Source organism: Rhinichthys klamathensis, unplaced genomic scaffold (assembly GCF_029890125.1).
Source record: "Rhinichthys klamathensis goyatoka isolate OS25496 unplaced genomic scaffold, OSU_Roscu_1.1 h1tg000687l_1, whole genome shotgun sequence".
NCBI lineage: Eukaryota > Metazoa > Chordata > Actinopteri > Cypriniformes > Leuciscidae > Rhinichthys > Rhinichthys klamathensis.
Genome location: NW_026607115.1, coordinates 857,527 through 884,224, shown reverse-complemented (window position 1 = coordinate 884,224; position 26,698 = coordinate 857,527). Strand labels below are relative to the sequence as shown.

General features: G+C 40.3%; 2 protein-coding genes across 2 annotated transcripts; one reads left to right on the top strand and one right to left on the bottom strand.

Moving 5' to 3' along the window:
* Positions 1-13,234: 13,234 nt before the first annotated feature.
* On the bottom strand, positions 13,235-18,904 carry si:ch211-153b23.3 (uncharacterized). Its single transcript, XM_056241980.1, has 11 exons — positions 18,880-18,904; positions 17,579-17,762; positions 15,921-17,393; positions 15,751-15,843; positions 15,551-15,655; positions 15,349-15,458; positions 15,049-15,240; positions 14,777-14,939; positions 14,452-14,617; positions 13,938-14,032; positions 13,235-13,848 (listed from the first exon to the last, which is right to left on the bottom strand). The coding sequence occupies exons 2-11, from the start codon at positions 17,733-17,735 to the stop codon at positions 13,763-13,765; spliced, it is 2,640 nt and encodes an 879-aa protein (XP_056097955.1). The 5' UTR covers positions 17,736-17,762; positions 18,880-18,904; the 3' UTR covers positions 13,235-13,762.
* A 298-nt stretch (positions 18,905-19,202) lies between these two features.
* On the top strand, positions 19,203-24,357 carry irg1l (immunoresponsive gene 1, like). Its single transcript, XM_056241984.1, has 6 exons — positions 19,203-19,324; positions 19,722-19,785; positions 20,007-20,194; positions 20,421-20,513; positions 21,099-21,304; positions 23,403-24,357. Exons 1-6 carry the CDS (start codon positions 19,307-19,309, stop codon positions 24,328-24,330), a joined length of 1,497 nt encoding a protein of 498 aa, XP_056097959.1. The 5' UTR covers positions 19,203-19,306; the 3' UTR covers positions 24,331-24,357.
* The last annotated feature ends 2,341 nt before the right edge of the window (positions 24,358-26,698 follow it).

Below are 26,698 nucleotides of genomic sequence, written 5' to 3'. Positions count from 1 at the left end.
ACCACCGAAAGGAAACAAACACAGGACGACCAACTGAATGACCAGCAGCGAGTGAGAACAGTCTTGTTACAAACTCCTCGTCTTTGGTTCCTTTGCATAATCACAAGCAGGTAACTAACAGACACAAACACACATGAATGAGGGGACAGAACATGAAACATCCACGCAACATGAATAGTGATCAACTGACAACAAGAGGTAGACACAGCTGGGAATATAAAGGGTAAGGGAAACAAGCAACAGATGATGAGATCAGCTTGTGATTGTGCACATAGTGCTAAAAGGCAGCTCTGATTGCTCAAATCACGAGCTGCAGAAAATGACAGGGCCATAACAAACAACAGAGAAGAAAGTCTTGCTTACGTATGTAACCCTCATTCCCTGAAAGAGGGAACGGAGACGTGTCGACTGATCGGGATCCCGCCAGGGAGCCAGTCATCTTCGAGTACTATTGAAACGAGCCAATGGAATTGGTGTGCATGATTTGCATCACACACTCTGCCCCTGAGGCGCGTATAAATACGGAAGTGGATGCACGCACTAGTTGCTATTCCGCTGAGGAGCAGAGCATAACTCGGAGTCAGTGGTGGTCCAGCAATAGTGGCGACGGGACTACGTCTCCGTTCCCTCCTTCAGGGAACGAGGGTTACATATATAACCAAGACATTCCCTTTCAGTCGCTCAAGTTCGAAGTAGTCAACGTGTTGACTGATTGGGATCACCATGAAAACGCCACTAGTGCTGCCACATTCCAGTGCCTAGACAAAAGCCTCCTGAACCCCCCCCCCCGCAACTTGAGGCGAAGATGGCAGGGCTTAGGCCAGGGAAGTCACTGCTGTTTCACAGGACCATTGGGAAAGCGCACCCTATCAATGGAAGGAAGGGATGCTGCGGAAGCCACATCCTGCCCAAAGGGAGGTAACATGTGGAGAATACACATATGGACTGGGCGGATGACCGGGCAGTACAACATATGGAATGTCACTGGGATGGCTCCAGCCTATGACAGGGGGGAGACTCAACCGGACAGTGATGGCAGAGCAGGCTCTACCAAGGGAAGACACAGGCTCGACGCAGGGAGCCGTACCATGGAAGAATACACAGATGGGATCGCCTTAGGGATCACAACATATGGACCCAGCCTAACACAGGCTCCACCAGTGCATACGAGTGATAGGCCTGGCTTCGGACGTTCTGCCACGTCCATTGCCGAAGGGTATGGAGGAACTCGACAGGGTTAGGCTAACAAGGCGCACTCTACTGGAGCAAGAATTGTGCACATATCCAGTCCATAGGAGGGGAATGGCGCAACAAGGCAACACTTCGAAACGGGCTTACAGTGAAACTGGCTTCACTTGAAGGGAGCCCACGGGAAGCAGCGGTTCGACACATAGGCTAGTTCACCCAGCCCCCAACTCTATTTAACATCTGTTCAGCGAGGCACTCTGTGTCAACGCCTAGGAGGGAGCAATACTCTCACTTAGGAGGAGCTCACCACCCAGGTGGGCACGTGCATCTTGGGAAAACTTTCTCACCAAGATGAAGGCAAGCACATGTAATTGACCAACCTCTGCTTGGAAACAGCCTTCCCTTCTCCTGGTCTCTGTAACAGACATGAGCTGGTCTGAGGTCCAGGCTTTGCATTCTGTGCACGTATAACCGCAATGGAGCGGAAGGAACAGAGAAAATCCAGGGCTGGGTCTGCCTCCTCCGAGGTCCCATAGGAGAGGTAGGAACCTTGGGCACATATCCAGGCCGGGGTCTCAGATTTCATGAGAGTTAGCCGGCCCGAATTCCAGGCACAATTCGTTGACCGAAAATGCGAGCAAGTCCCTACCCTCTAGATAGAGACCAAGCAAGCAGGAGAACTGTTTCTCTAAAAACAGGATCTTTAACTCACTGCCTGCAGGGCTCAAGGGAGGTCTCTGCTGTACCAGATATAAGTCCCAAGATGGTAAAGAGTGGGCGCAAGGCAGATTCAGTCTCCTTGCTCCCCTCAGGAACCTGACGATCAAGTCGTGCTTCCCACGGATATGTATCCACTGCATCATGATGGGCGTCAATACAGAGGCAACAACATTTTGAGGTGGAGGAGACAGCCCTCACTCCAACCCACTAGCAGGAAAGAGGCACTGAAGTGATCGAACACCTTCGGGATCTCCTCACGAAGAGAAGACTCAATTCAACGAATAGGTTCCGCTTCTAAGGGGGACCGTGCCTTATTTTGAGAGGGTGCTCTCACAGAAGGGATGGTCTCTACGGCAAAGAAAATTATTGCGGTATTAACCAGAACCCCCGTGTGCCGTTCTCTTTAGAACCAGACCTGGAAGTCTCCAAGGTCTAATCGCGGGTGCCATCATGCCCCATCCCTGAGAATGTACTCAGAGGAAGGAGTCAGGAAGGGTTGTCGAGAGGAGAGGTTTGGTTTCAGTGGGTCCCTCTAAAGAGTTTCAGTGGGACCCTTTCTCATGCAGCACTAACCATCCACACACTTTTTTGAGAGATGCGTTGGACCGTATCCATCTCCAAACTAGAAAAGAGATCCTCAGTCCGTGGACGAGTTTACTCTTTCCCAGTTGACCTGAGAACCCAACTGTTATGAGCAATTGAAGGGTAGGAATGTGTACTGATAATTCACACCTTTCGAAAGCACAAACACAGAATGGCCTGTGGTGCGGAAGGATAGAGATCTAAAGTACATGTCTCTCAGGTCGAACGGAGCATTTGGAAATGCAACTCTATGTAACAAATTGAACGGAGGCTTTTGAAAAAGGGCCCGTCTCAATAAACACAGGACCAAGATGGTTGTGACCCACCTCTCTAGGATACAATGAAGTACGAGCTTATTGAAGCCGACCTTCATATCGCCTGGAGGTAGAGGCTGCATCTTTCCCCATTTGGCTGCGATGTGCGCACGCACACAAGACAGGAGCACTGCTCAACACTCAGGTGTGACTAAAGTCACTATTTTTAGGAGCATATTTGCTCAACACCTAGGTGTGATGAATATCACTGAGCTTGGGGCGGAAGCCAAGCAAAAAGGAATCGCAAGCCGAGTCTTATGGAATAGTTTGGGGCCATCTGGACCGTTTGGGAAGCAATTTTGGCTTCTACGAACCGGGCCAGGGGCCAGGGAACCACAGACGTACCCGAGGTGGAGGACAGGGACTCGGCTCATAAGGCCAGAAGGCGGCCCGAAGCAGGGTCTGAGTGTGGTGCACAACACTTACCTGTCTCCACGAGATGGCCAGGGATGCGTGAGAAGGCGGATGGCCGGGTCCTCGAACCGCACCCAGCTGCCGTGCAGGCGAACAAGAGGGGGTTGAGGGTTTACAGGGTCGCACACTGCCAGACTTGCCCTCTTGGGACCCAGGAACAGAGGAATTTGCTCTTTCTTTGAAGTGTGGGTATCGCTTGCTCCGCTCTTTTGGGAGCCAGTGGTGGAACAGACACACACACACAAATGAAGAATCCACTCGGCCCTCACCCGGGGGGAGGGATTGGATCCGTGACCAACTGCAAGAGCATCCTCCTCCATCCCTGAGCGGCCCGCACAGGAATGCTTTCGCTATGGCGACCAAGTCGTGCAATGGAGTGATGGAGCGATGGAGGAGTGAGGAGCCCATAGGGAATGGTTACCGGGCAAGGCATCCATCACTATCCTCTGATCAAACATCCCACACGGCACCCGGGGGAGGGGCATGGTAATGGGGACTCCAGCTTCGCGGACGAAGGCGAGTCTCGATCTCAACACAGCGACAGTCAAATTCCCGCAAAGTCCACAAAAGCTGTAGCCCAAACACGTCATGCAACCATTGTGACAGTCAGAGAGGAACAGGGAATGACCGCATCCAGAAAGGCACAGGTGGAATGACATCTTGAAAAAGATGCAAACGCACCCGTGTTGCTTTTTCAGGAAATAGGACCCGTCACCAGTGCCGGAGCACACAGGGGAATGACCGTAGCAACACTGAACAGTGAACTGGAACAGTGAAGCACTCACCTTTCCGCCCTCTAACCAGCCATCAACAAACACAAACATTTAGAAATTTGTTGCTGTTAAAACAGCAGTTGAGAGCTCAAAGCTCGCGATCACCGCTGCACTCACGCAAACCACCAGCACTGGGAGAGTCTTCCAGAAGAACACCGACACACTCGCTCATTGTAAACAACAGCACTCTTCAGAGACATCAAACGATCGGCTCCAAAACGAAAGGTAACTAGTGCGTGCATCCACTTCCGTATTTATACCCGCGCCGCGGGGGCAGAGTGTGTGATGCCAATCACGCACGGCAATTCCATTGGCTCGTTTCAATAGTACTCGAAGATGACGGGCTCCCTGGCATGATCCCGATCAGTCGACTACGTCGAACGTGACCGACTGAAAGGGAACCGGTGACACACCTTGACCCGTGACAGAACCCTCCTGGCGTCCTCGGAGAACTCACCATGATGCTGATGCAATTTGTCAATGAGAGCGCGGTCCAGCATGTTCTCTGAAGTCTGCCAATTCTCACAAGCACCTATCAATCAATTAAAGCTTTATTATGGACACACACAATCTAAAAACACATGCAATAGAACAGACCTTTTTTTTTTTTTTTTAAGAACAGAAGAGTCCACAATATCACATATTTACATTCTAAAAAGTGTAGTCTTCACAGATCCTGAGCGCATACTAAATTTGAAAATCAACATGTTATCTCGTGCATACATCATCCCTATCATCAGACAGGTCATCAGTTATATAATGTTCTAATTATTTAGCCTCATCACATACTATACCACACAATACCACAGTTTCCTGTCCTCCCTACAACTAAAAATCATAATATTACTCTTCTTTGCATTGTATTTAAGGTCAAAGTCTGAGCCATGTTGTGAGCCAACTCTCAGTAACTCTTGAAGGCCGGCACTATATGGACAAAAAAATCACCAAATCATCGCGTACATCAAGTGGTTGATGATAGTGTTACCAACCATACAAACTGTTACACAGCCTCAATAAATCACTGTCACTATTAACTGCCGCGCTGTCATTGTTAACTCTGGGTCTTGTGAGCCTCAAAATAAAGGTGGACATAGATCCCCGCTGGTCAAAGTTGTGGGTCGTATATGGCAGCCATTTCATTTCACTCAGCAGTGACATGAAACGAACTAAATCTGTTGAAGAAACTTCCGGGGTCAGCTGTTCAACTCTGCTGAGTAGCGCTGTCTTCTGGTTTAACCATCTGTAGTCTAAACACAGCCTCAGGGTGCCATCTTTCTTCTAGTTGCACAACATTGGGGTTGCATATGGAGACTTTGACTTGATCACCCAACCCTGAACTAGTAAGGACGTATTCCTTTACCTCCTTATAAAGGGGTTTTGTGATGGAGGCATAAACTCGCTGAACAGGGATATCAATCTTCAGGTTAATCTTTCTTCCAGTCGCACAACATTGGGGCTGCATATGGAGACTTTGACTTGACCACCCAACATCGAGCTAGTAAGGACGTATTCCTTCACCTTCTTATAAAGGAGTTTTGTGATGGAGGCATAAACTCGCTGAACAGGGATATCAATCTTCAGGTTAATCGTAATCTGTAAGCTTGAGATACACTTAATATCATCCTTCCTGTGTGCAAACACTTTGGATTCTTCATAAAGCATTTTCTTGCTGTTCTTCTTCCAGATGATAGGCGGATGCTACCAGCTGTCTGCCCTGCGGTCATCCTCCTATTTTTGGGAGCCGGGTTCTCCTTCCCATCATTAGGAGTTCTGCAAATGCACATAGACCATGCTCAGTAACCTTATTTCCCCTTGTTAACTCCTCGACTAAATTAAACCCCAGCAATGGCGGCTCTAATGGCGTCTTCCCTACAAGGAAAGGTACTTGAATAGCCAAACTTGTATCATCATTCCTGGGTAGGTTCACTGTCAATTCTACCCATCCCTCGAATGGGAGGGATTCTCTACTAACAGCTGAGACATTGAAGTTGTCTCCATTGACTATCTCTGACAGTGGTCCCAGAGCTTGTCAGTACGTACTCTTCCAGTTGCAGTCGATTATAACAACTTGTGCTCCAGTGTCCAGTTGAGCTGTTAATGCGAAACCATGAATGTTGCACTTTTGAGGATAGCCTCGATAGGCAGGAGTGCCTCATCTATCACCAGCCAGTTCGTAAGCAGGGATTTCAATTCAGCGTAAACTGGTTGAACTTTGCGCCCATGCCCTGATAAATCATTCTCAGAAACACATTTTGAATCGTTTGTTCATTATACTCCAGGTCTGTGACTGCTTGTTTGGACAGAAAAATGTGTTTCTGTTTCAGTCCAATCAGTCTATACAGTAATTATTTGGGAGTCTCAATGTCATTTTGTTTACCACACATTAACTCCTGGAAGAGCTCAGTTACCTCTCTCAATCAGATGCAACTGAAGGAAATTCTTTAACTCTGGGATTGTCAGCGCCACTCCTTGTTCACTAACATGTCCTTAAAGTTTCCTGGCTTAATGATGCTCAAGACCCCTGTGATGATATAATCTTCACTGCGATTGGCTGCAAATCCCTCATCTATGTGCCTGGTTACACTTATGCAGCTTATTTCAGTAGTACTGTCACTAGCACTTACAGTGTACTTACAGAGAAAGTAATATACGGGTTAAGATTAGGTTTAGGGGTAGTTTCAGGACTAGTACCTAGTTATTACCTGGTTATTGTATTTACTACATTAAATATAAATGATAACAATTATACAATAAGTTTCATTAGTTAACATTAGTAAATGAACTAACAATGAGCAATACATTTGTTATAGTATTTATTAATCTTTGTTAATGTTAGTTAATAAAAATACAGCTGTTCATTGTTTGTCCATGTTAGTTCACACGTGCATTAACTAATGATAACAAATACAACCTTTGATTTTAATAACGTATTTGTAAATGTTGAAGTTAATATTAACTAAGATTAATAAATGCTGAAGAAGTTCTGTTCATTCTTAGTTCATGTTAACTAAGGTAGTTAACTAATTAACCTTATTGTAAAGTGTTACCATATCAATAAATATATAAATATAAATATATAGTATGTACATGCCAAACAGGACTGTAAAATAAAGTGCTACCTGACTATGTGTTCCCCAAACTAAAGTGTGACAAATCTTCATATCCCAATATTTTATTAGACAGTAATTAAGCACATTTTACGTTTATATATTAACATGTGAAGCTATATCAAAATGTTCTCTTCATGTGCAAAATAAAACATTAAACAGCAACTAGAAGTGCTATTGAAGCTGATGTTAGTAGTAATTTTTACTCGTTCAAAAATCTGCCTCCAGTGGCGGTTCTAGACCATTTCAACTGGGGGGCCAAGCTGGGGCCAGTTGTACTGTTAGAGGGGCCATTTACATTTAGACCTCATTGTTGTCATATCATTTTCTGCACTGCACTGCAGGAATAAACAGGCAAAATACCATGTTTATAATAATCCAACAATCTATTTGCATTTCCATTATATTTTTACATTTGCATTACATATTCAGTATCAGTCACAGTAACTGTATTTGCATTTCCATTATATTATTTACATTTGCATTACATATTCAGTATCAGTCACATTAACTGTATTTGCATTTCCATTATATTATTTACATTTGCATTACATATTCAGTATCAGTCACATTAACTGTTGCAAAAAGATCAGCAAATTATCCTCTAACCTGACCTTTTTAGGGGGTGAATGAGAGGATGCATAATTGCTTTTTACTTGACATCTTTGACAGATGCAAAGATTAATGCATCCATGGCCAGGATATAATTATAAAATACGACATGATTTTAAAAGTGACCTATAACATCGACTATGCAATACTCTTTAATTTAGTGCTAATAAAATTATTAAGCTTATTTGGAGAGTAAGATGTTTATAATGTGACAATATGTCAGGCATCGTGTGATAACGAAAATATGACTAGACCTAAAATACTTGTTCTGAGGAAGTGTTGTCTTTGAACAGGCTGTAAAACTGTTGGCCAAGTTACAGACACTCAATGATGAAAAACTGATGCTAATTATCTGGGAAACATTCTCTAACGCGGTCAAGCTGTCATTGTTTGTGTCCAACAAGTTGTGAATTTGTTGTAACATTAAAACATGAGATCATGACTTACTCTGTGCTCAAAGTGATGCTCGAAGCTCCAGTGGTTTCATCCTATCTCGTTTCATCTGTGGGTGAACGAAACTTTCGGAAGATGTTGTAGCAGAATCACGTGAACAATTCCAGGATATGCTTTTTTTTCAATGGTTGTTGCGTTAAATCTTACCCAGATACAATAGTGCTATTTTCTGATTGGCTATTGTGTAGCACCTTTATCTTTTTTTGATTGGCTGATAAGTGGCAGGGTCGACTGCAGAACTCCAGGAGAGACGCGCTTGATTCCTGCTGGTTCCATAGTGAGAGCGGCGCGGCCAGAGAAATTGCGGCATATTAAATATATTATAAATAGTTTTTCCGCATGAGAAATACAATGTGTGGCGGGAATGCGTGACAAAAGACCGAAATGAGTGACTGAAAATTTATTTCACACTCCACATTTAGGGGGGCCACAAGGGGGTCCAAGCTTGTTGTCACATGGACTACTTTGATGATGTCTTTATTTACTTTCTGGACAAGGACAGTGTACCGTACATACATTTACAATGGAGGGACAGAAAGCTCTCAGACTAAATCTAAAATATCTTAAACTGTGTTCCGAAGATGAAAGGAGGTCTTACGGGCTTGGGACGACATGAGGGTGAACTAACCCTTTAAGTCTTCACTTCATTCAGTTCCACGTTCGGTATTGTTTATGTTACTGTGGAAGGCTGAAACGATCTCCTAGTGTTTCTCATTTGTTTAGTAAATAATTATCTTGTTTTATCCTTTGTTCGTGTGTCTTTAAATGTGACAATGTGTGCGCACCCTTTTATAGTTGGGTACGTGTTCAGAATGAACTAATCTTGAAGCTCATGTGAAATAGTACACACCTGTCTTTACCAAAAGTGACTCTGATTAACGCCAATAAAATCTCAATAAGATTGAAAGATTTTTCTGATATCATCTTGGTTGGATGCTACTACAAGTGCTTTAGGCCACAAAGAGCTTTTGAGGCCTCAAGTGGATCTCACTGTTAAAATGTTACACAGATAGGGCCTACAAAAAAAGTAATTAGATGTAGGCTACAAGGAACGCAGTGAACATATTCATCAACAATTGGAGGAAGTATGGCAAACAGTGACATTATAAAGAACATGGCGTCCCTCCAAAATTGATAAGAAGACAAAGAGAGAACTGTTCAGAGAGGCTGTCAAGAGGCCTACAGCGACATTAAAGAGTTGCAGCTCCTTCCAGCAAGTACTGGTTGCTCCCTACATGTGACAACTATATCCTGTTTCCTTCATCGGTCTGGACTTTGAGACGCAAGCCTTTTCTGATTAAAAAAACACCCAAGCCTGGCTAATCTTTGCAAAATCATATATCAAGTCTCCGAAACCATGTGAAAAATATCTCTTACGGTCTGATGAGACCAAAATTGAAGCTTTTGTCCAGGTATGTTGGGTGCAAAACCATGTTTGTAGACTAATATCCACACCAACGTATTTATAAAATGGTCTTTGACATGGAAAAGTGCTTAGTGCCACTCAGTTTTCCTTGTGGCAGAGAGTCAGAGAACTGCAGGTATTTGGAAATCTAAGCAATTCTTGCCGCTTGCCATTTTCAAGTAAAGCATTTGGATGTTGACTGGTGTTTTTTTTTTAAAGGTTAATGACATTAAATAGGCGGTGTTCAAAAGGCGGAGATGTGAAACCATTCAACCACATCAGGAAGAGAGGCGTATGCACATTTTTGTGATTTTGTTCTCTGAATGACACATTTAAGAGATGATCATAAGATCAAATATGGGACGTACGCACATTTTATAAATGAGGACCCTTGAATCTAGAAAGCTGAATGAAGAGAACCTGCAGCTTTCAGCAAAGTTCCAGAGTGGGAAAACAAGTCAAGATGTGCCAAGCAGACTTCTATCCAAACAGACTGAGTGCTGTAATAAAATCAAAGAGTGCTTCAAATAAATATTTGTTCAAAGCTGTGCACACTTATGCAGTTAGTTATTCCAAGTTTTTTTTTGTTTTTTTGTTTTTTTGAAATGTGTCACTTTGGTTTTCAATGACATTGCATAGGTTGTCATTTTTACATAAATGTGCAAAAGTTCTGATATGATTCATCCTTGTTTCATTTTTAAATCACAAAAAACAGGGGTGTGTAGACTTTTTATATCTACAGTATTTGAATTATACATATTTGCACATATATTATCTTCAAACTTTTTTTTCCTGGTAAGAACTCGAGCTGCTGCGTTTTGGACCAGCTGTAGTTTGTTTATTATGCAGGGCACCATAAGAGCATTACAATAATCTAGCCTTGAGGTCATGAATGCATGAACTAGCATTTCTGCTGTTGTCATTGAGAGCATATGTCATAATGTAGATATATATATTTAGGATAGAAGAATGCGGTTTTACAGGATTATGGCTGGGTATCAAAGAGCACACCCAGGTTCCTAACTGATGACGAAGACTTGACAGAGCAGCCATCAATTGTTCAGAATTAAGTAATAGGAAATTACTAATCATCCAATTGTTTTTATCAGCTATCCATTCAGTTAATTTTGTCAGTTGGTAAGTTTCGTCGGGGCGTGAAGAAAACAAGAAACAAGAAACTCTGATTAACGATTTAGTAAGTAATAGCGCTCAGTTGAGTGTGGTAGTTCACTATTAGCTAATCAATCACTATTTTTCATACCTCCCAAAGAACTACTAATAACTACTATACAGGTTGAAAATTAATGTAAATAATGCATAATGTGTAATTAATTCAAGTGAAGATCATGGTAATCCATTTATAATGACTCGAATATTACCAAATCCTTCAGAAGGAATTACTAATTATTTTCATCAGTATTCTTAAGTAAAAAGCATGATAACTCCCTATTATTGACTGAAGTCGTTGTAAGCTTCTGAGGTGTTTGTAAGGATTTGAATAGAAATGACTCAAGTATTTCTAGATCATTCTAAAGGAATTACTCATTATTTCGAACAATATTCTAAAGTGAAGATCATGGGAACCCACTAGTAGTGACTCAAGTGCTACCAAATATTATCAGAAGAAATTACTATCCAAAACCTTAGACTTACAATGACAATGACAACAGTCATTACCAGGGATGTATCATGTTTTTCACTTTAGAATACTGATCCAAATAATTAGTAATTCCTTCTGAAGGATTTGGTAATACTTGAGTCATTATTGTCACATTATGAGTTTGTTTTTGTCATGTCTTCTGTTCCATTCATGCCTGAGTTTCATAGTTTTCTAGTGTTAATTGTTCCGAATATAAGACAACCCTTCTTTCAAGATGTACCTTGAAGGCCTTTTGAAGTCAAAATCTTTTCTTTTAAAGAAAATTCTTTATTTGAAAATAATTTTCATATTGCATATTTTTTATATTTAAATGTTTTTTTGTATTTTTTTGTATTTAAACAAGTATTTGAAATACTGGTAAAATGTACCAACAACAATCACAATCGGAAATAAACACTTTATGGCATAGCTGCCATAAAAATAACCTGAAACTCTCATTTAGTAGATTTCACTATGACTAATTTCTCACCTTTTTTATGTACAGTGACAGATGCTGGCATATCAAAAAAACACAGGTGTTTGATCGGCATTACCTATCTGATCCAGAGGGGATATGAATGTTTTTTCCTTAGGTCGATCACATAGCGCAGGAAAGACAGCAGTTTAATCGAATCAACCTAGATTAATCTACCTAGGTTACTAATCTAACCTAATAATTTATTTTATATTCGGAACAATACAGTAGTTCTGTGTGGCGTACCACAAGGCTCAGTACTAGGACCGCTGCTGTTCACTCTGTACATGCAACCATTAGGAGATATCATTAGGAAACATGGAATTAGCTTTCACTGTTATGCCGATGATACTTAGCTGTATATTTCTTCAAAACCAACAAAACCAACTAAACTTACCAATTCACAAAATTAACGGAATGCATAGCTGATATAAAAAATTGGATGACTAGTAATTTCCTACTACTAAATTCTGAAAAAAAACAGAGATTCTAATTATTGATTCACAATAATTGATTATAAAGATCCAACCCCTAAGGGTTGACTGGACCAATAAGCAAGGTGAAATGTCCGAGTGGGAAGGTTGCTCTAGTTAATTTACGAGTCTTTGTCCCAAGCGTGGTTATACCTTCATTAATGCTCAGATAGATATAACACATCCACAATGCATTCTAGAAGAAGGTGATGTACATCAAAGTGTGAGTCATTAAATGAGGATTAATTAGGTAGGAGGCATGATACAGGTGAGGTTACATTGATCGCTAGTTGGTTGTATACCAAGGTACATACCATAATAATGTATACATAATAGTACACAAGACAGTAAACCATTTACACTGTTTCTTTCACAGTTTTATGCATGTTCATTTATAGATCAGTTAGTCTATGATTAATGCAGCAAAGTCTGTATTAAAGATTGTTTCTGTCTTCCCATTGTCTCTCTCTTGCGCATGTGGCCAAAGGAATGTGGTCGTAAAGTTTCCTTATCAGCCCTGTAACATGACACTGTTTCAGCCCTGGTGTTCGTTTCATTTGGGATGTTAGTTTGGAAGTTTCATAAACCTTTGTATATAATGAATAATTTGTGTGTGTCTGATGGGTCCAGACCCTACACCTTCATCTTCGAGAGTGTTCAACACAGCGACCGTGACATTACTATTGGGTTACCATTACCTTCACTTTAGAATTTATTATACATTATGCATTTTTCACATTAATTATGAACCTGTATATAGTAGTTCTTATTAGTCAACTATTATTAAAAAATAGTTGTTATTGATTATCTAATAATGAACTACCACATTCGACTAAGCAGTATACTTGCTAATTCCTTAATCAGAGTTTATTGTTAGTTAATAGTAGTTGCTATAATGTTAATACTATATTATACGGGACAGTTCTAAAGTGTTACATTTTTCCTTGTGTTTTGTATATTGTTCCATGTGTTTTGTGTGTTCTGTTTTTTTTTTTGTCTTCACTGCCCTTGTTTGGTTCTACGCGGCATTGTGAAGTCATTGTATAAGACCAACTTATGACAACATGACAAAACAAATCTTCATATCCCAATATTTTATTAAACAGTAATTAAGCACTTTGAAAAAAAAATCTCATGCATAAATTTTCTCTTTTCGCAATATACACAAGCATACTTTACAAAGATAATATTTAAAGGCATTTTCACGCGCTCTGGTTGAATTGCTCGTTGATTTTTACTCTTAATCAACAAAGGAATGATCCATTGAAAGAATATATAAATAGCAATAAATTAAAAAGAACAGTTCAGTATTACAACACATTTCAACCTTCAAAAGCATTGGCAAACATACAGTTAATTCACACAGCACTACAGTAACAGGTTTATGTAGCTATAACGCTCACTTAATATGAGCTTCAACATTGCTCACGCAATGTTTTCATGGTAATACTTGCTCAGAATAACTGATAATGCATTAGAGCAAGTGAGATCAAAATTGACTTGTATACATGTAAAGTTATGTCAAAGTTTTCTCTTCATGTGCAAAATTAAACATCCTTCACGTTAAAGACAATAATTAGAGGTTGAAGCTTATGTTAGTAGAAATCCTATAGCATGTTGCTTTTTACTCGTTCAAAAATCTGCCTCACTTTCAAAGCAGGTACACAACCTTCACGGAGAATGCTGATAGTTCCTGGAAATGAACAAAATGCATGTTATTATTAATAATGGAATACATATATTATTGTGACATGATATAAGCTCTTTGGGATATCAATTTACCTTCATCAATTTTGAGGCAGTTCACTACAGTTGACGCCACCACCTCATTAGATTCTCCATCACATAGGACTCCTTCAATCTTGTGGCCAAGACGGCTGTTTCAGGACAAAAGAAAACAATGCTCCAATTAACCCTTGAGACCAGCAATCAAGGGACACTGCCAAATCTAACATGTGTTTCTATTACAATTATTGTTTTAATATAAAATGTCACGACCAGCAGTGAATACATCCTTCCTAATAATAAAGTTGGCTTCTGAAGAGGTATGCTTTAATATAAGAGGTAGACCTTTGATCGTAGAACACACTGCTAATTGCATTAAGTGTGCCTAACATTAGAGTATTGTGGTTTGTTGTTTCAAGGTAACAGCCTGAATTATGTCAAATTATATTCTCTTGTTTAGGCTACATTATTTATTAATTGAATACAATTCCGTGTACAATGCATTTGATTTGTAGAGTTTGTATTCCTACACAGTAGCCTCTAACTATTGTTGGGGCTTTTTTAAACTTACTTGATGACCATATCATGATGTGTACTGTCAGCTTCTCCACTGGGATTGGCTGATGTAATGGCCAATGGACCGGTGAATTCACACAGGTGAGCAGTAGCAGTGTGGTCAGGTACTCTTATCATAATGCTTTCTCTGGTCCCCACACGGTCATATGCAGGACCCACACCTGTGAACAATATGACCATTGAAAATGATTGGATATAATAGATAATCATCACAGATTCCTGAAAACGTTCTCTCATTTGGTTTGTTGATTTTTCCCAAGATTGATTACAGTTAGGGTTAGGTGTAATTAAAAAATGTTAATGCGTGTTTATAACCTTACCGAGTTTGAGGAGCCATTCGCCTTTCGGGACAATGCAACTAATTCCTCCCGGGTAGACGTTTCTCATGAACTCCCACAGCAAAGGACTGAAGGGAGGTTTGGCTGCCACAAGTTGCTCCACACTTGAGATACAGATACAAATTGGCTTTTCTGCAGGACGGTCCTACCGGAGAGAAAGGTTTATGGGTCAGTGGGTCAGCTGACAAAGGGTGCAGGCAGCTGATCATTTGTAAAGGAATATTATGTTTCAAAGCGTTTGTGTTGGCGTTTACTTTGATAGTGTAGATCTTCTCAATTGCACTGGGGTTCTTGCATGAAGCAGCCAATGCATAGACTGTATCTGTAGGGATACCACACACTCCATTGTTTTCCAACAATTTTGCAATCTTGAGGAGTCCGCTGGTTTCCCGAGACTTAGCAATGAAACATGGAGATGTGGTCTCAGATTCCTTCTTTTTCTTGTCCTTCGAAAAAAAGCAGATGTTAATCAGTAGGAATGTTTTGTCTAACCATGAATGTATAACATAATTAAACTTCACAAGCACTTTGTCGTCATTCATGAAATATAATACCTTGATAAGGGAAGGTCCAACTGGTATCAGGGTCTTGGAGAAGATAGCGTTCACAAGGGATGCTAGCATGCCATACAAACATATGATGGCGAAAATTGCTAGCATAGCAACTAAAGAAAGAGTTTCAAGAAAATATGAGGTAACTTTTACACATTATTTCATTTCTTTACAATCCTTTTCTTAACAAAATGTATTTCTGTACCTTCTAACTGATAGGGCAGTCTTCTAAATGTAGAGAGGAGAAAACAAACTATGATGACCTCCATGACAGTGGTCAATGCCAAGAGAACTAGATTGCCATAGGTTGCTGTAAAAAAAATGAAAGAAGGTCCAATTCACAATCCTTCAAACGGCAAAAGTCAGAAGTGAGGATGTATGTTATGTATTAGTAAACAAACCTACCAACTAGAATCAAGAAAGCATTAATGACCAGGAATGCTATTGCCCCAGCTGCAAATCCGTTTGCTGACTCTGTGGATATTTGCAAGCGATGTCCTGCAGATAAAAATATGAATCTTTGAATTCTACCCAAATTTTTAGCCAAGTATTTTTTTAATCTTACAGTTTCATACCTGCAAACCTAAACCAGCTCCAAGTTGCCCAAATAGCCACATAGAACGAGGGAATGACAGAGCCGAATCTCTGGCCACCTTGTACTTGTAGTCGACTGACGTAGGCCTGGATAATAGCTCCTGGGATGAGTACCCAGGGAACAGTTAGGTCGAAAAAGGCCAGGCCGGACTGACTGCTGTGAATGGCTGAGAGTGCGGCCACTCCATTGCAAAGGTAGAATAAAGCATCGGGGAGCTGTGCACCTTTATCCTTAGGCTCATCCAGTTTAGATCTCTTTAGGTAACTGAGATATTTCTGCAGGGATTCAGTGAAGACAGGCTGGGGTCCAACTGGAATCAAGGACTTCTCCGCAATAGTGTTGATGAGTCGTGCAAAAGTGCCATAGAAGGATAAGAGAGTGAACAGGGAGCAGGTCACTCCAAAAAAGATGTAGTACCCGTCGATGGGAATCTGGGAGATGGTTGATATGGTCACCAGGACAAAAAATGAATTGTGAACTAGCTCAAGAGTGTCTTTGTTTAGACTTGCAACGCAGAAAACCAAAGCAGCAGACAGGAAGAACCAGTTGCCAACCATGGCATGCCTTACTTCACCAGCTTCAGTCCGGCCAATGGTTACGGACACCACATACTCTTCCCAGGTCTTCACCAACCAAAACACGCAGTGCAGGCCAAACTTGGTTGCATGGTAGCAGTCTTGACGCAGATATGCATAATAGCTTGATAGAAGCTGAGCAGCAGAATTAATGGTTATCCAGATGGCAGCTACTGGGATCGACGGGAAGTAGCCAAAGGCGTAGAATGCGAATATAAATGGTGAGACTGTGTCGCAGAAGAATCCCAGGGCCATAGGTTCAGCATATTTTGTGTTCTTCTTCTTCTCTTGGCCTAAGCTTTGGGAGCTGCTAGCATTGGTGGTTCCTAGGAGCAGCACATTAAAGAGAGGGTTTCCAAAACCCTTCAGCACGTAGCGTTGGGCCAATCCCTTGATTAGCAGTGCTGATGAGCCATATATGGCAAAGAGCAGGATTAGGAGCTCCAGAATCCCAGAGACCACTAAAGCCCAGCTTGCTACCAGACCCACAGCCTCAAATATCAGTGTGAGGGTGATGGCCCCAAACACAAAGGGCATGATGTAGTTTACTGTTGCTGAACAGAAGGCCAGTAGAAAGGAAAGCAGGATGTAAGGTACCAGCCCAGCTATGGCAGACTCCTTGATGTACATTGGAATGTCGGTTTTATTGACACTAGTGTTTGTGAGCAGATTTTGAAATGTGCTGTTTATCATTGTTGATTCATTAAATGAGTTTGGTCTTTGTTGGTTGGCACCTAGGAAAATTCTTGTGGCCCCATAGCTCCCCCACAGAGCTGCGTATCCTACAAATGATGTTCCACTCAGATGGTCATATTTTCGGAAAGACAGCAATCCTGCCACAAGCTGACACACTCCACCAATCAGAATGAGATGAACACCTGTATAAATTGACATAAGATACAAAGAAAGGGATGCGTGATGTTCAAGGAAGTAAGCAGTCTGGTGTATTGCACAAAACAAAAGCAGCAAAAATGCAAATAGGTTTCAACTATTTTCTGCCATTAGCATATAAATGTATAATTCTTACAAGTTGTTTGATAAAAAAAACTGATAAAACAGTGACCTGCTAATATGTTCTCCACTCCCTCTGCAGGAATGCCAGTCCTGGCCCCATGGAAGTTCTGCAGTAGGACCAGGAAAGCACTGATGCCATTGGCAAGGAGCCCAAGCACTCCTGGCTCACCATAAAAACTTGCCGGAAAGTCACTCGCCGATGCCATGACCTTCCCCTTAAGTGTAGCTTTTTGCTGATAGAATTAAGTTGGATAATTAGGATATGATCATAAAAAATACAAATTATAACATTTGTAGCAAAATGACATTTTGATCAGTCAAATTCTCTCTGAAACATTAATAATTAATTCACAGTGTGCTTAAATATTTTTTCCTGATTTTATCAGCCCAAATTAATTGACATTATGAACATATCCATGTTAATAAAAGTTACTTAAACGGATTGATATAAGCCATTTAAACCGCATGCTAAAATGTACTTTCTGTATTCTGTACTTTTAGTGGTGGGACATACATCTACAAACATGTCTACAAATAAATTTTAGTCTGTGATATAAAAGATAATTAAAAGCCTTCATAAAATGAAACCTGTCAAAGCCTCATTAAGATGTGGCAAAATACTTAGCTCTTGAGTGTGCACTAAACAGCCTTTTTATGGGTGTGTTTAGTTTCATATTCTCCCTCCTCTCCGTAAGTAAGCAACACAGTTGTCTACTCAGGAAACAGCTGAGCAGGAGGCAAACGCTTTTTCACATAGTGGATGCTTTAGTTTTCAAGCTTTAAAACTAAAACTGCCCCTCTGAGCTGTGATTGTTGGCTGAACATTTATACTATTACAGTCTAGGTGTAGGTTTCATCTCAAACAGCCAGCAGACAGGTGTCATCATACACATATAGCTGTCTGTGTTGAGGATAAACTCGCAGTAAGTTTGAACAGACTTTTATGTCAACTTTTCAACATGTTTTCAACGTAATCATAACTGAGTGAGCAGTGAAATGTTAACGTTAATGTGTATATTTACAATATTATATGTTTCCACAAAGATAGTAATACCAGAAATATTATACCTCATTTTTTCCCCATGAGGAAAACAGTTTATAAATCATAAAACATGTTTTTTTGAAAATGTAAAAATGCTGAAAATTTTCTGTTATTGGGTAGGTTTATGGGATAGAATATACAGTTTGTACAGTATAAAAATCATTATGTTTATGGAACATGCCTATACGCGCATACACACACTTTGTGAGATACCATGTTATAAATAGACACAACTACATTAGCATTATAAATAGACACAACTACATAAAAAATTACAGAAAAAAGGTTTAAAGACATAAGAAACTTACCTAATTAGAATCCTTGATCTGTAATGAAGTATTGAGATGCTTGTGAAGAATGCTTTAAGTTTATAGCAGCATACTCATGGAAGCTGGGAGGAGTTAGAGTGATGTCAACCAACCCTTGGTCTTACAAATGATGACATCATTGACCCTTTCACAAGACAGTTTGTTTCCTTCTGCGAAATCCCACCTATGAACCTAAAAATAAACAAAACTTGGGAATTCCAACCCTAGTTCTTCAGTGGGTGTGTCATCCTCTTTTGTGGTCCAGTGGTGTATAAAACACCTGACTCCAGCACATCATCTTTATCATCGACCTACAATCATCTCTACACTGAGATAGGGAAAAGAAGACAGCCTTTCTTCAACTCCGAATCAACAAACAGATATATCAAGCCTCTTCATATCCAGATTCTGAACAAACATTGACAACATGCTTTCAGTTGCACAGGTAGAGAACATTTTATGCTATCATGTTGTGTCATAGATGTGTAATTTCTAGATTTATGTGTGATTGTTCGATGTATAAAGAAAGAAAAAAAACACCGTACAAGTTGTATAAACTACAGGATTTTTTTTTACGAAGTGCCTTATTGAAGCCAAACTGTTTACAATTAGTGTTTAATAGGGTTTTTTATGTTTCATAGAAGAAAAAACTTTCAGAAAATAGTATTAAATGGAAGGCTTTTACATTGTATTTGACTAGGCTTTTTAGCTGTGCATTTAAGGTACACTTAAAAGAGTACACTCTTATTTAGTTAGTGTATACAATTAGTGTACACTAACTAAATATACTGTACGTACATACTATAGAGCTGAGACACTCAAATATAATTGTTTGTACACAGAGATCTACCAGATGCCTGTCTGCTTTTTCTGCTGCTCGAGGACTCCATAAGTCTGCACTAGATGGTGAGCAAGCTCTACTTGTCACAGCCTTATTTGTTAACTCATGACAGAAAAGAAAGCCTGTGAAAGTCTAGACTTTTATTTAGAGTCTGGAGTTTAGTTAAACATTTATGTAGACTGGCCAATCGGCTAATCTAGAATAGTCATTGGCACTCAGGATGGGGGCTATCCAGCAAAGGAAATTGTTTCAGTGTTCATTTACACTGTCTCTTGTGTGTTTTTAGTGGCAGAGCGTCCTGCCCCTGAGGAAACAGTGACCAGCAGCTTTGGCAGGTTTATTCAGAGCGTACAACCAAGGCATCTGTCACCAACCGTGCTGCAGCGCAGCAAACGCATGATTCTGGACAGCATCGGCGTTGGGCTTTTGGGAAGCAACACTGAGGTGTTTGAACTGGTCCTTCAGCACTGCCAGGTAGGGCACAATGCCAATAGTAACCTTTAGAGGAAACAACATGTTTTTCAATCATCAAGAGATCAGCATTTTTCAGTAGAATTGAGTGATGCCAAACAGAGTGCAATTCTTTCCTGGACATGGTTTAGCAATGGTGTACAGAAAGTGATGTCGGACACTTCTAATGTGTTTGTTGATGTGTGAATGAGTTGGATCTAATGACCATTCATTTATCCTCTTCCCCAAGCACATGTATGCTTCTGATGACGTCAGCTTCGTCTATGGGCGCCAAGGTGTGAAGCTTTCTCCAACGCTTTCAGCTTTTGTCAATGGAGTTGCAGTAAGTATAATGAAGGGTATTGTGATGTCATTGCAGTTCTTAGTTTATCTTACACTGGATGTGTGATTCAACATCCTAGACACATTCTCAGTGTTTCTTCAGAAAGTCCTGTTCTGCAGATCCTGAAATTAGTATCCAGCTAGACAGTCAATTAAGCATTAAATTATAAGCTTGTTTTTGTAACATTCAGCACCATTACAAATGTGGAAATGAGAAAAAAAAAAAAACCTCTAATGAGTCATGAAACCTCAGCACTGTGAAGCTTTTATGGTCTACAGAAACATCCATGCTACTGTTGGAAGTTCTGGTGTGTAAACCCTCTAAATAAAGTGTGTTTAACCACTAACACCTCAGGAAGTATTTCAGATTATAGAAACTAGACAGACCAGGTTATTGGGTCTTGCTCATACTATCGGTAGTCATGCACAGCTTTTTCCTTTTCCCTGTAGCATTTTGGCTACACTAGTGAAGCTATCTGAAGGCTATGACATGGTCTTCTGATATTTAGAAATACAAACCATCATTCCAGGACAGCCACAATAAAGAGATACTCTAGACATTGATTGACATGTTGGTTTTCCACAGGCTCACTCAATGGACTTTGATGACACTTGGCACCCTGCAACCCACCCCTCTGGAGCGGTTCTGCCTGCCCTCCTGGCTATAAGTGACATGTTGCAAAAGAACAGCAAAACAAGTGGGCTCGACTTTCTAACCGCCTTCAATGTGGGCATCGAAATACAGGGTCGACTGATGAGATTCTCCAATGAGGCTCACAACATCCCTAAGAGGTAAGAGTCAATTTCTTTGTCTCATTCTCAACTAAAGTGACCGAGAGCGACAACTATATTTCTAAGTACAGCACAGCCTGAATATCCTCCTGAGACCCAGAAAAAAAAAGTTTTTTGAATTTAGTTTTTTTCCATGTCATCACACTGTTTAGAGCACAATAAACAAATGGTAAAAAAAAACATATATATAAAATAATATTTTATTCATACGTTATCCTATGTCCTCTGTAGTGGACGCCAGGACTAAGTTGTTTAAAAAATAAAATGACATGAAATTATATGTATAGGCAAAAACAATGGGATTTTTTTTTCAATCACCAATACATTTTGGGGTTTCAGGATTTTTTCAACCAAAATTTGTATAAAGATTATTCTCAACTATGTTATGAAAGAAATAATGGAATGAATTGATACACCATTTTACTTTTTGCAATATGTGGGTAAAATGGCCATAAGTTAATATTCCCATTCAATGCAATGTATCTATACACTGTATCTAATTTGCACATTAATGTGTTCTTGGAGCAACATTTAATGAAAGAATAAAGGGTAATAATTGGAGTAATAATTGGCAACATTTTAATAATAATATCTAACATTTCATAGGAATATTGATGTATAATTTATTTCCATATTCACTTGTTGTGTCTCCCAGAATGCCTGATAAACATGATTTTAGTCCTGATGTCCTCTACAGTTGACACGTTTGAAATCAATGCCCTGTTCTGTAACAGAAAGTTTTTTTTTTTTTTAACCCCTTAACATTTTCCTGAGATGTTGTTTTATGAAATACAATTTGAAAAGTAGTCCAATTTATATTATAATTACACTATATTATCATATTTCCATAAGAATGCTACATTTGATCACTAAATTAATGTCAGACATTTTTAAAGACCAAGGAGAAGTTGTTTTCATGGTGAAACCTCCAAACATTTGGTATCTCTGAAAAGTCCTGGGTGTGCTCTTTACAGGACACCCAGGTTGTGTCATGTGACATGTATGATGTCAGAGAAATTCACTAAAATATAATGTCCACTACAGTGGACAAAAGTCTATTCTTGGGTCCCAGGAGGATATGGCAGTATAACAGCATGGGTGTTTTCTGAGGTTCTAGACAAACAGAGAGCTAGGTGGGTAAGAACACAGCAGATTCCATGTGAAAGGTTGTCAAAGCTCCTTCAGACAGGTGTTTATGCAGAGCAGTTCTGTTTTTGCTCAGAGAATATAGTTAAACACTTATAATTTGTTATTTCCTGAGTACTCTGAAAACAGAATCCACCTGTGTTCTAGAATAATGTCTGGTAGCTATAAAGTGTAAACAAAAAAAAACATTGTGATTTATTGAGTACAAGAGAATTTTATTGGAGCTAGGAAAGGATATTACTTGCTTTTACTATTTCAGACATTTTACCATGGCAAACAATAGAAAAGAATGTAAATATTTCATATAGTCATTTTGAAGAAGGAACAGAGTCATATTTAGAGGCCAGGATGGGGTTGGGATTGGATTTAAATTTTACGGAAAAACATTTGTTTCTGCTCTGATAGCGGTGGCGAGTGCGTGTTAGATATCAGGAATGATAAAGAACAGAAGCTCTACGCTTGGTACGTTTTTCATCCTCAAACGAAGACGAAAGGTTTTTCGTCTTCAAACTCGGGTCTCCAGCCAATAAAGTTTAAATCCTGTCTGGCTAGTGCGCTTCCCATAATATTTATGCGTCAGATCAGTAGAGGAGAGTAGGCGGTCTTTTGGGGCTGTTCGAATGCATTCGACCACATGAAAAGGTTACAATGGTGAAACGTCCTAGTGAGCATTTGTCAAACACCTGTGTCTGTGTACTCTGTCAAATGGAGTTTACTTTGAAAGGCTTCATGTTCGACTCTAAGTGTTCGAATCGACACTGAGGTATTCTCTAGGTGTGGTTACTGACTAGCCTACACCCTAGAACAGTTGTGGATAGCTTTGCACGGGAAAGCACCACTTATATTCTGATCAGCTGATCAAAATTTAGACAGTTCTGTGGCTCTGTATTGTCTTGAGAATGGCCAAGCTTGTAAAATAACGACTGTGCTCTTTCTCTGTCTTCTCTACTAGGTTTCATCCTCCCAGTGTGGTGGGAACTCTGGGTAGTGCTGCTGCCTGTGCTCGCCTCCTCTCTCTGGACCGCAATCAGTGCAGTAATGCCCTGGCCATCGCTGCATCTTTGGCAGGTGCGCCAATGGCTAACGCCGCCACACAATCCAAACCTCTTCACATCGGAAACGCCTCGCGCCTCGGGCTCGAAGCAGCCCTGCTGGCATCTCGTGGCTTGGAAGCAAGTCCTCTGGTCCTGGATGCAGTGCCTGGCGTAGCTGGCTTCAGCGCTTTCTATGAAGACTACGCCCCACACCCCATCCCGTCCCCCGAGAGGGATGAGCACATCTTCCTCTTAGAGAAACAAGACATCGCTTTCAAGCGCTTTCCCGCACACCTCGGGATGCACTGGATCGTTGATGCTGCCTCTGTTGTGCGCAAGACCCTGGTTGGCCTGAGAGGAGGCAGCGTTTCTCCAAACCTGGTGCAGGACATCCTGCTTAGGGTGCCGCTCTCCAAGTACATCAACCGTCCGTTCCCGGAGACAGAGCACCAGGCACGACACTCCTTCCAGTTTAATGCCTGCACTGCCCTGTTGGATGGAGAAGTCACGGTGCGGTCCTTCCACCCAGAAGCCATCCGACGGCCCGAACTTCATGCGCTCCTCTCCCGTGTCCGTTTGGAGCACCCCCACGACAACCCGGCCAATTTCAACATAATGTACGGCGAGGTGGAGGTTACCTTGGTAAGTGGAGATGTCCTAAAAGGGCGATGTGACACCTTCTACGGCCATTGGAGGAACCCACTTAGCCAAGAAAGCCTGCAGAAAAAGTTCTGTAACAATGCAGGCACAGTTCTGTCCAATGAGAGGGTGGAGAGGCTGATCGAAGCTGTCGAAGGCCTGGAGCATCTAGATGACTGTAAACCACTGCTGACTCCACTGCATTGAACAGCTTGGTGCTTTTATTACGAAATGACACCAATAATGTAATATGAATATAGAATATTTGTGCAAACTCACAGCTACCTGTATCTCTTTCTTGATATACATACTGTAGACTAACAGTACAAACTGTCTTATTTTCCTGCTGTGGATGTCTGTTTTCATGTTTTTACAATATTTATTTACACTATTTCACAAAATGACAAAAGTTGAATATATGTTTGTAAATATAATTTTAAAAGCTCTTTTTAAATGTCGTTTAATAGAATCTTCTTGATGACTTCTGCTTTTTGTAAGATCTTGTTTAGATTGAAACTCAATAAATTTCAAAATTTATTACATGATGTCTTCTTGTCCACCGTGAATTTTGTTTTATAAACACACATAAAATTGAAATAGTCTGGGAGTCTACATTACTGTATGTGTATGATATATGTAGTGGGGCTGCAAAATGTTATACCTCAACGGGATGAATTACAACAATCAAACATGTTTGGCTACAAACTGAAAGTAGGTATTGGCACGATTTCATGTCTTTGTTATTTCTGGCAAGTCCAAACCCGATAGACAGCTAGTTGGAGAGTATCTTGTGCATCTGAGGTCATGCAGGTTTAAGCTATTGCTAGATTTCTTCTACTTATATTGAAATATGATTTAGGGCAAAATGTTACAGGATTTACGGTCAAAATACATGATGATATCAAGTATGATGTTTAAATCACAGCGAAGGGACAAATTTAGCATTTTCCCAGAAAGATTAAAGGTTTTTCCAGTAAAAGTAAAAATGTAGGTTTATGGGGCCCATCAAAATGTAATGATTTGGGACATGGTAGGAGCTTGTATCGGAAAACCACAGGAAAACCCTGATTGTGTTATTATGTATTACATTAATTCAGCCACAGATCATTGTAATGACATCGAACCTGGTCTGTCCTAACACTGAAAGACGGTACCAAAATCTAGCGCTACAAAAACTCACTAATAAAAAAGGAATATAAATTAGCTCAACTTACCATGTGCTTTTTTTAAGTTGGAAAACATAAGCTCGCTATTCTTAGTCCGGTTGTTGAGAAGCACTGCTTGTATGGCAAAGAAACATATTTAAAAATGAAATTAATTTGCTTTACACTCTAATATGAGGTAAATATAATCAAATAATACATCCTGTTTTTTTTATATTTTTTAAAATATATGTTATTCTAATTTAACTATGGGTATTTCATATATGGTATAAACTTATATCTTCTCTATCCTCTATCCTGAGGATGTATAGTGATAATAATAAATTGCCTTATATGTAACGACAACACCACTTGCGATATAGTGACATAGATGTATACATATATTATAAACCCCATTTCCAGAAAAGTTGGGACATTTTGTAAAATGCAATAAAATCAAGAATCTGTGATGTGTTAATTCTCTTGAACCTTTATTTAAATGACGAATGTACAAAGAAAAGATTTACAAAGTTTTCCCTGAACAGCTTTGTTGTATTTTGTAAATATAAACACATTTTGATTTTAAAAACTGCAACACACACTGTGCAGACTAAGAAACCCCTCAGTCAATGTGCAGAATGAGCCTGGCATTGACTTGCTTCTCAGGAAAGATGTCATCTTGATGGCAGTTTATGTCTCTTTACAATCCAAATATATGCCTCCATGTCAAAGATACCTTCACACATATGCAAGTCACCCATACTGTTTGCACGGATGCACCTCCATACCATGATAAATAATTGTTTGTCTTTGCACCTGTCGCTGATGAAAGTCTAGATGGTCCCTTTTGTCTTTGGGACTGAGAACTCGATGTCCATTTTTGCCAAAAACAAGCTGAAATATGGACTCATCTGACCACAGCACATATTTCCACTGTCTTTCAGACCACGACCCAGACAGCAACATAGTGTTGACCCAGATCCGGAATCCACGTGTACCAGATGTGGGCCGGATCTGGGCTGACACTATGTTGCTGTCTGGGGAGCTCGGTCCCAGAGAACTCGGTGGCATCTCTGTTTTGAACACGATTTCTCCTTGCGTAACAGAGATTCCAGTTGCATTTCTTGATGCAGCGTCAGACTGTGTTAAGGGAAAACGGTTTTCTAAAGTACTCCCGAGTACATGTGGCTGTATTTAACACAGAAGCATGATGGTTTCACATGCAATGCCGTCTGAGGGCTCAAAGGCCACGCACCTTCATCAGATGTCTCCTGCCTTGCCCTACACAGACTGAGATTTCTCTGGATTCACTGAATCTTTTCACAATATTATGTGTGGTAGATGGTGAAAGACGTAAATTCTTTGCAATCTTGCATTGAGAAATTAGATTTTTGAATTGTTTGACAATTCTCTCATGAAATGTGGCAGAGATT

Coding starts and splice junctions, on each gene's coding strand:
- irg1l (XM_056241984.1), top strand. Junction 20,195..20,420: donor TGGTCCTTCAGCACTGCCAG/GTAGGGCACAAT, acceptor CTCTTCCCCAAG/CACATGTATGCTTCTGATGA. Junction 20,514..21,098: donor CTTTTGTCAATGGAGTTGCA/GTAAGTATAATG, acceptor GGTTTTCCACAG/GCTCACTCAATGGACTTTGA.
- si:ch211-153b23.3 (XM_056241980.1), bottom strand. CDS start 17,735: ATGGCATCGGCGAGTGACTTTCCGGCAAGTTTTTATGGTGAGCCAGGA. Junction 17,394..17,578: donor AGTGGAGAACATATTAGCAG/GTCACTGTTTTA, acceptor CAATTTATACAG/GTGTTCATCTCATTCTGATT. Junction 14,618..14,776: donor CGAATGGCTCCTCAAACTCG/GTAAGGTTATAA, acceptor TATTGTTCACAG/GTGTGGGTCCTGCATATGAC.